Source organism: Penaeus japonicus, unplaced genomic scaffold, assembly GCF_977035675.1.
Source record: "Penaeus japonicus unplaced genomic scaffold, GWHDUDI00000001_assembly GWHDUDI00000037, whole genome shotgun sequence".
Taxonomy (NCBI): Eukaryota; Metazoa; Arthropoda; class Malacostraca; order Decapoda; family Penaeidae; genus Penaeus; species Penaeus japonicus.
This window is the reverse complement of record NW_028234439.1, coordinates 26418601-26428600: the sequence shown is the minus strand read 5'-3', so window position 1 is coordinate 26428600 and position 10000 is coordinate 26418601. Positions and strand designations below refer to the sequence as shown.

The 10000-nt window shown below is 33.8% G+C and overlaps 3 protein-coding genes across 5 annotated transcripts in view; 1 reads left to right on the top strand and 2 right to left on the bottom strand.

Annotated features, from left to right (window-relative positions):
* LOC122265498 (uncharacterized) overlaps window positions 1-563 on the top strand; it is a 7223-nt gene extending 6660 nt beyond the window's left edge. The window contains exon 6 of the mRNA XM_086532146.1: window positions 124-563. Coding sequence (XP_086388272.1) covers window positions 124-429 — 306 coding nt within the window. The 3' untranslated portion in view covers window positions 430-563. The remainder of the gene's footprint in view (window positions 1-123) is intronic.
* The window catches only part of LOC122265501 (pro-resilin-like), a 92613-nt gene that overhangs the window by 81200 nt on the left and 1413 nt on the right, over window positions 1-10000 (bottom strand). The window contains exons 1-3 of one of the 3 annotated variants that reach the window (XM_086532043.1): window positions 7183-7207; window positions 6745-6816; window positions 6072-6501 (exon numbers count right to left, since the gene is read on the bottom strand). The exons of 1 other annotated variant lie outside the window; for it this stretch is intronic. In XM_086532043.1, coding sequence (XP_086388169.1) covers window positions 6208-6501; window positions 6745-6816; window positions 7183-7194 — 378 coding nt within the window. In that variant the 5' untranslated portion in view covers window positions 7195-7207 and the 3' untranslated portion in view covers window positions 6072-6207. Of the gene's footprint in view, window positions 1-6070; window positions 6502-6744; window positions 6817-7182; window positions 7208-10000 lie in introns of those variants that run through there. One more of the 3 variants, XM_086532044.1, reaches the window with a different exon arrangement.
* On the bottom strand, window positions 3728-4545 carry LOC122265504 (cuticle protein 21-like). The gene is made up of 3 exons (XM_043034859.2): window positions 4514-4545; window positions 4325-4399; window positions 3728-4167 (listed from the first exon to the last, which is right to left on the bottom strand). The coding sequence occupies exons 1-3, from the start codon at window positions 4523-4525 to the stop codon at window positions 3862-3864; spliced, it is 393 nt and encodes a 130-aa protein (XP_042890793.2). The 5' UTR covers window positions 4526-4545; the 3' UTR covers window positions 3728-3861.

Genomic DNA, 10000 nt, shown 5'->3' with positions numbered 1-10000 from the left:
TGATAATAATAATAAATTGCCGAAAACAAGTTCCTTAAAAAGTATCAGTGAAATACACTACTAATTTATTATGTTCATACGGTAGCTACCACATCCCTTTAAAAATATGTCCTATTCTTTCAGGCATCCTCTGAGGAATCCTACGAGTCCACCGAGGCCAAGTACAACTTCAACTGGGCCGTCAGCGATGACTCCTCAAGCAACGAGTTCGGACACCAGGAGGCCCGTGACGGCGACGACACCCAGGGATCCTACTACGTGCAGCTCCCCGACGGCCGCCTACAGAAGGTCACTTACTACGTCGATGGCGATGATGGCTACGTAGCCGACGTCACCTACGAGGGCGAGGCTCACTTCGACTCCGTCGAATCAGCTGAGTCCCGGGAATACAGGCCACGATACTCCTACGACTCCAACGAATCCAAATAGATACATATTCCGCTCACTAATGACCACCTAAGTGTTCTATTAAGAATGACAGAGTTCTTCTGTTGCCCAAAGTTTATATATATGTATTTGTGTATATTTATGTATTTAACTTCTGAAAATGTATTAAGCACTTCCATTGCGTTTTTATTTCACCATACCGACAATATAACAATTAAATATAAGTCAAGTGTTTGTTAAAAATTACACAAACAATTTCATTTAACAAAGCCACTGTAAATGACAGAGATTGTTAGTAACATAATACTAGTGATAAGGATAATAATGATAATAATTATGGTAGCGTTAATTATGATAATAACAGAATACTGATAGTGGTAATAATAATGGTAGTGATAATAATTGAAATGAAAATGATGACGATGATGTTAATAGCAATAATGATGACAATATGGATAATAATAATGTCAGTTAATGGTGATATTAATTACTATCTATATTTTTGCTGTCATTTCCGTTTTCTTCATATAATTAATGTTTATTGTTTGTTCTTTGGTTTACTATCATTTCATATTTGAATTGTAACTAATAGTATTATCCTTTTTAATATCATCATCATCAACTTTGAATTTTGATTATGGTTATCATCATCATTATCATCAATATCATCATTGTTTTCATCATTATCAGTATCATTATCATTATTATCATCATTATTATTATTACTATAATTATGATTAAAATTACAATTATCATTAACATTGTAATTATAATTATAATTATGATAATTATAATCAACATTAACATTAACACTAATATTTACATTAATATTAACATTAACATTAACATTAACATAAATATTTACATTAATATTTACATTAACATTAACATTGTCATTAACATTAATATTAACATTAATATTTACATTAACATTAACATTAACATCAACATATCATCATCATCATCATCATCATCATCATCATCATCATCATCATCATCATCATCATCATCATCATCATCATCATCATCATCATCATCATCATCATCATCATTATCATTATCATTATCATTATCATTATCATCATCATCATCATCATCATCATTATTATTATCATTATCATTATCATTATCATCATCATTAGCATTAGCATTATCATCATCATCATCATCATCATCATCATCATCATCATCATTATCATTATCATTATCATCATCATTAGCATCATCATCATCATTATCATTATCATTATCATTATCATTATCATTACCATTACCATTACCATTACCATTACCATTACCATTATCATTATCATTATCATTATCATTATCATCATCATTATCATTATCATTATCATTATCATTATCATCATCATCTTCATCATCATCATCATCACCATCATCATCATCATCATCATCATCATCATCATCATCATTATCATTATCATTATCATTACCATTATCATCATCATCATCATCATTATCATTATCATTATCATTATCATTACCAATATCATCATCATCATCATCATCATCATCATCATCATTATCATTATCATTATCATTATCATTTTCATTATCATCAACATTGACATTGACATTGACATTGATATTGACATTAACTTTAACATTACCGTTATTATTATCATTATCATCATCATTAATATTAATATTGATATTGAGATTTTTTTCAACAGTATCAGTATCATTGTCTGTAGCATTGTCACTATTAATCATCATTATCATTACCATCACCTATATCATTACAGCCATTACCATTATTACTTTTGTTACACCCTGTTAGTCATTATGAGCATTGATAATATTAAAAAGGATATCTGAACATAACAGCTTTGATAGTATTATCCACTATAAGCAATAGGATGATTATAATGATAGTGATACTAATGATGATAATGATAATTATAATGACAATGATGATGATGATGACAATAGCATTAATAATAATGGTATTAACGATAATAATAACAGCAATAGTAATAATAATAATTATATTAATAATAATGAGGATAGGAGTGATATTAATATTGATAATTATAGTTATAATAATGATGATATCAACAGAACTTGTAAATAAGACATTGTGCTGACACATATTACCATACCGGTGTTATCATATTCAATGTACTGTGCAAACATTCCATGGGTGATTAATTATTTGAAAAAGGTTATATATTTGTGATGTCAGTATCAGCAGAATTTATACGGGTCCAGGTAATAACCATAATTATAGTAGCAATAGTTATCGGAATAATAATAACAGCAATAGAACACTCGTAAAGTACAAAATATAAGTCTGTCATATTTTTTTCTTCTTTATTTTTAGATCTATAAAGAAAATTAATTCCATACTAGGAGAGGAGCCATTTTCTAATAGAGTTTGCACCAGTTAAGAAACTTTCCTGTGAACTTTGAGATAATCCAGATCGCGACCTAATTCTGATGACGGTGTATCCTAATTAATGATAATAATAATAACTGTATTGCATTAAAATGACAAAAATAGTAAGAGATAAATTAACCAAATTGTATATTTAGCTTTCGAAATTACATTAAATTATTGTTGATAACTGCAATAAGTTAATATGTGTTGTTCTTTTCTTATTTGATGTTACTGTTACTGTCGTTGGTTGTTTGTTACTTTTATGATGATTAAAATATTTTTTATTTCTTTTATTATCATTATTATTATCATTATAACTATCACAACCATCACCATTGCCTCTGACAACTGTTTTGATTTTCAAAGCAGTTTTATCGTCATTAAAAGAAGTAGCAGTCAGGATGATTTCAATTATAAACATCATTATTATCAATGCCAAATATATTTCAAACTTCTACATCTATTACCCAAGTTCTTCACTAGTTACTTTATTGTTACTAGTATCCTTCATTAACAAGATTTTACCTTATAATTCACGGATGTTAGTCATTGAACGCATTGTTATATTAACAATGAATCCATATGAGGACACAAGTATGCATGCATGTATATGTTTATCGACTTTTATTTTATAAATGAATAAGTGAGTGTGAAATGGAAGATAAAAGGGAGGATTAGGTTGAGTTTAAAGATGAATACAAGTGTGTGTGAATGTGTGTGTGACAGTGTGGATGTTTCGTTCGAACATAAACAACTTGTTGAACTAACTTTGCATAATCTATTCTTCATCTTCCGTGAATTTTCATAAACAGCCGACTACAACTCCAATTGATTATTATGATATTAGAGCCGGCCTCTAAAATATGTATCTGCTTAAACATAGGGGAAGTAATCACTCAAGTGTTATACACAATTTGTAGAGGAATACCAAAGACTTCGTTTCAATATCTAATTCATGTTTATTAAGAATTAAATTAAATAAATATAAGATCTATTTCTTGAAAAAAATACGTTTAGGCACGTTTCATTTAATATGCCAATTTTCAGGGGGCCAAAGTTAAACAGAAATCGCCTTATTTGGACTCGTTAGAGTCGTAGGAGTATCGTGGCCTGTATTCCCGGGACTCAGCTGATTCGACGGAGTCGAAGTGAGCCTCGCCCTCGTAGGTGACGTCGGCTACGTAGCCATTATCGCCATCGACGTAGTAAGTGACCTTCTGCAGGCGGCCGTCGGGGAGCTGCACGTAGTAGGATCCCTGGGTGTCGTCGCCGTCACGGGCCTCCTGGTGTCCGAACTCGTTGCTTGAGGAGTCATCGCTCACGGCCCAGTTGAAGTTGTACTTGGCCTCGGTAGACTCGAAGGATTCCTCAGAGGATGCCTGTGCGTGAAAAACAGATTTTGATTAGAATAAACAGGTTGTTGCTAGTTTATAACATATGAAGTTTTGCCATATCTTTCTTGGCAAGAATTGAGGTGTTGATAGTATATAGAACTCTTTACTATTTGACAGTCATAATAACTTTTCATTCACTTACCCTGGGTGCGCGGTAAGCATAAGTTTCACGGCTGTCTGCAGCAACAATGGCTGCCAGACCGAGTAGGATGAGGACCTGAAAGAATATAAATATCTGATTAGCAAATATGTCACCAACATGTATTCGATTTGGACATAGACGCACTGATTCTAGTCATATCTCGTTTAGGTTACAGTGAGCAAGTTTTACCTTGGTGTTCATAGTTGTGGTTTCAGGTTCAACTGACTACCGGTCCTCGGGGGTTTGGGCATTATATACCCAGACAGGTGATCATGACCTTGAAGAGCTACAGTAGAGGGTCAGCTTTTTGTATGGCTGTCGTAAGTGAGGCCATATTCCTGTATATGAATTGCGAAACTAAACTACTTTTTGTAGTGTTCACTTAGGGTGCTTTCTCTTAATGTGTATGTGTAAGCGCACGAGTGTAGCTCTTTGTATTTGTGTGTATGTGTTAGCGTATGAATATGTGTTTGTGTGTGTGTTACAGTGTGTGTGTGTATTAATGCATGTATATATACAGACATGCATGCGGACGTGTGTGTGCATAGATTAATAAAACAAGGGTAATAATAAATATTAGATAGATTAATTAAGATGATAATCGTCTATTGCGAAAAGTACGAAAAATAATATAGTTACTATTAAGGATAGAATGATTACTGATATTAAGCATGTTTATAATAATGTGACAACGATGCTAATGTTAACATTGATAAAGATAATATTCATGCTCTTATCACTGCTAAAACTTATTATGAAAACTCCTTATAGTTGTTATTATTCTAGATGTTTGTATTGTATCATAATATCAATAATGATAGTGGTTACAACTACTAGTGATAGTTGTTAAAGTAGAATAAGTATTATTGTATCTCAACAGGGTGCAAGTACGTATCAAAACACAAGGTACAAACGGCATTTCACTGCTAAAAGGCACTGAGAAAAATATTGATAATTAAGAAAAAAAAGAAAACTGGGTATTGTTTATCTTAAGGGTTCTTTAGGAACAAACAGACGGAAAAACGTGGACCTGAGTATATATGATAATTTCTAAAATGTTAATAACTTTTTATACGATTCAAATCTTAATGGACACAGAATAATGATTTTACCATCCGTCGACATTTGGAATTGAAGCAGCACAAGGAATATTAAGATTTATCATATATTCACAAATGAAAAAAATGTATCCCAGAGCCAAATGAAAATTTATATATATATACATATATATATATATATATATATATATATATATATATATATATATATATATATATATATATACATATATATATACATATATATACATATATATATATATATATATATACATATATATATATATATATATATATATATATATATATATATATATATATATACATATACATATACATATATATACATATATATACATATATATATACATATATATACATATATATATATATATATATATATATATATATATATATATATATATCCCCGACGTTTCGAGTAGAAGGTACGTACTCAGAGCCATGTAATTTTTCATCTTTGTAATGTTTCTTCCTATATGAGTGTATTTGATCAATGATTCACCAAGCCAATATAGTTTGGGTATTTTCATTAACATAGATTTAATGTCTTCAGCAGGTTATTTTCAATTCATATATAAGAATGTACGGAAATGGGTTATATTTATTACCGAATATTACAAAAATAGCATATTATCATTGGTATTTTTAAATTCTGATCAATGCCATATCAACATTACAGATATAGGAAAGTTACATTCACTAAGTGATGTTCGCTGTTCCCTGTCAGTCATAGATATTTTGATCCTAAATAGGTACAATAAATACTGGAATCGAGATTTTTAAAATCTGCAGATTAAAGCTCTCTTAACCGTAAAGAGGCCTTGAGGGTCTGTACTCCCGAGACTCAAAAGACTCGTAGGAGTCAGGGTAACGAGCCTCGCCCTCGTAGCTGACCTCAGCCACGTAACCGGAGTCGCCGTCCACGAAGTACTTGACGGTCTGCAGGCGGCCGTCGGGGAGCTGCACGTAGTAGGATCCCTGGGTGTGGTCGCCGTCACGGGCCTCCTGGTGTCCGAACTCGTTGCTGGAGGAGTCATCGCTCACGGCCCAGTTGAAGTTGTACTTGGCTTCGCTGGATTCGTACGATTCCTCGGAGGACTGTAATGAATTCATTTGTATCAAATTAATGATTTAAACGCTAGCATCGTATGACTTAAGGATTAAAAATAGTACATGAAGATAGAAGAAATAAGTAATAAAGATTATAAAATAAAACAAGGTTATTATCCTCTAAAAAAAATAATGATAATAAAAGAATAACAATAATAATAAAATAAAATAAAAATACAGAAAAAATGTAGCAACAAATATATCAGATAAAATCCAATTAGCGTTACTAACCCGAGGGGCGCCATAGGCGTAGGGTCGCCTTTGGGCTGAGACAGCTGACACCACAGCCAGGAGAAGGAAAATCTGACGAAGGTTAAAGGATGTCATAGCGATAAAACATGATTGTAACACGAATAAAACGCGCGCGCGTGTGTGTGCGTGCGTGCGTTCGTGTGTGTGTGTGTTTGCGTATTTGTGTGTGGCAATCACACCATAGATACATACATAAAGGCACTCCGTGCTATACCTATATACTGTATATAAGTATGTATGGGATATATTCCTGTATCTAATATTTTACTTTTGTAGTTTTCGTATCCTTGAAAAACTGTTAATTGGGAATTTTGTTCGCATTTAACAACTAAGAGACCATTTGACTAATTTCCGACAACCCTTCCCTTACAATTACAAAATAGTCAATATCAATACGTTAAGTTGACGATGCGTTACTTTTACGTTCATGATGCGTTGAGATCCTTTGTCTGAATGATCACTAGACAGATGTTGCTTGCTTTATATATATATCTTTCACCTAAAACCCCGCCCTGCTCTTTGCCTCAAGCTTGCATTCCCTCTGCACGTTCTCTCTGTTTTTGTCTCTCTGGAGTAACATGACCAGACATGACTCGGCCCTGAGAAAGTCAATGGAAGACTCTAGATATATGTTATGTTTTTAGATTATGATCGATTGATTATTTTTTTATGTATGATGAAAAAGGTGAAAGAGAGTTAATAACCTATTATCATGAAGGTTTAAAATCGTTTATGAATATGTATTTAGATATTTAGCAACATCTGTACTATGACTAGGGAATTAGTGGTTTCCAAAACGAGCGGGTTTGAATCCTGCCGATGATTTGAGGATACCAGGGGCATCTACTCTTACAGCCCCCCCCCCACAAAAAAAAGTCTTTTATATAAGAGCATCGTCCTTTTTGAAAAGAGTTCGTCACACAGAGCCGATTCAATCAAGCATACATATGCAATACCATTTTCATCAATAAATAAATAAATGTTATAAAATGCTTTTATACCGCAGATGAAAAGGGACGGTTCCTCACGAGTAAATAATATCAAACCGAATCACCACATGTACCAGTTGCGAAACAAAGACACCGATATCGTTTAGTAATGGTAGAGCGGTTGGTATCCCTGACATAAGCTATACGTCAGTGAATTGAATTGTCAATTGGTGTTTTTATTGTCAATTAAGTGTGAGGCTCTTGTGTGTATATACGAATTCCAGCGTCTTTCATATAACTACAATAGTTTTACAGAAAATCGGTTAAAATCGAACTGCAGCAAATTTATGACATTATAAGATATCGGATTGCATAATAATTCGCCCAAATACGTGTTGCCAGATGATGGATCACATTCTCACCACTCTTGTGGGGGAGGGGGAGGGGGAGGAGGGTACGTACAGAAAGGATCTAAAGCGCCACTTACTCAGAAAAAAAAAAATGTTTTATGGTAGAAATCACTTACATCAAACAGAGTGAAAGACAAGTTAAGCATAGTTAGCGGTTTTGTAACAATATTTGGCCGTAAGCGGAGTGATGATGATGCACACACACACACACACACACACACATACACACACACACATACGCACGCACACACACACACATGCACACACACACACACACATACATGCACACACACACACACATACGCACGTACACACACACACACACACATACATGCATACACACACAGACAGACAGACACACACACACACACACACACACACACACACACACACACACACACACACACACACACACACACACACACACACACACACACACACACACACACACACACAAACAAACAACCCATAGACTTCTTTTTACTCTATCCATGATGTTTATTGTCAGGAAGGTTACGACAATAATAGAGATCTCAGTCTAACCATAGTTGGATTTTTTATGTTCTGCTCTTATTTAAAAAATATATTAAGTAGTCTGCGAGCGATAGTTCGAGATTAATTTGTTGTCATAGTCGCCGCAACCACAATTTGGCAACTTTTCCTCGCGATTCTTGTGATTCACGGTTCTCCTATATGCTGGAAACCAATAATTGCCGTGACTGAAATTGCGGCAACTGATAGGAGGGTATCATTCTTCATTAACAAGCGTTGCGAATAAAATAAACTTTTTTTTTTATTATAAATGATGTATCATTCGGAAAGAAAGGCCAAAAAACATTACATGTCTTTATTTTTTTTTCTCATTTTCTACAGTACGGACTTTCTTCCTCCTATCTAAGTTTCCTACCTCCCTCCACCTTCTCTGCTTGATTTTTTTCTACTCAGAGCTTTTTATCCCCTCTCAATGTCAATTATTGATCTAATGCCTGTAATAGGAAATGTTCTCTCTCCTCTACTCTCCTCTCTCTCTCTCTCTCTCTCTCTCTCTCTCATAAAGCGGGGTTTTGTAGTGATACCAAGGAGCTGTAGGCGTTGTCGGCTACGTACCAGGTGAATCATCTAATCCGATTTTCCTTTTATGTACATTATTGAGCCCGTTGATTTATTTTGTCTAAGTCTGCCCACCAAAAATTAGTCAATCACCCTCTGAAAATGGAGCCTCCCAGTAAAATGTCATTTCTAACTTATAAGAACTTTTTTATGGTTCTTGCGCCTTATACGTACGCTCGTTTCCCGCTCTTAATGCTGCTCTTACGCTCTGACTGCCCCCCACCCCCCCACCCCAACGCCTCCCTGACCTCGAGGGAATATTTGGACGCTCTCTCTCATTGTTCTGACTCGTTGGCTGAGAAGTACCTTCATCACGAGTTATTAATCAGTTAATCAGGGCGTATAATTCATAAGCTTCAGCAGTACCTTTCGATGGTGTGTCTATATTGTGTATTTTTTTCATCAAGAGAGCCATAATAATTCAAAATGATGATGATCTTTTGATTCTATTTATTTGGTGTAGTGAATCCTTACTTTATCCAAAACGCGATCGTTGCTGCTTATACAATCTCTTGTTTAGGAGAAACTAACTAAACAAGTGATTTTAGAAAACTTAAGTTTGCTAAGCTTATAAAATACGAAGCTTAGGAGATGAAGCATAACCTGTCAGATTTGGGGAGGTCATCCCTGTATCAACATCATAGTGATATGTGTGTGCTTATTTAGATCTACAGTATCTTCATTTAAATAATGACAAATAGAATCGTTTGCTCGTTCATATATTATAATCTTGCATGATAGATATCAGATACAACACAAAAGGATATTAAATCTCCAAAGAAAACT

What these genes read in the sequence shown, in the direction of transcription:
- LOC122265504 (XM_043034859.2), bottom strand. An exon ending in ATGCTTACCGCGCACCCAGG is followed by an intron (nt 4,168 to 4,324) that starts GTAAGTGAATGA and finishes TTTCACGCACAG; the next exon opens with GCATCCTCTGAGGAATCCTT.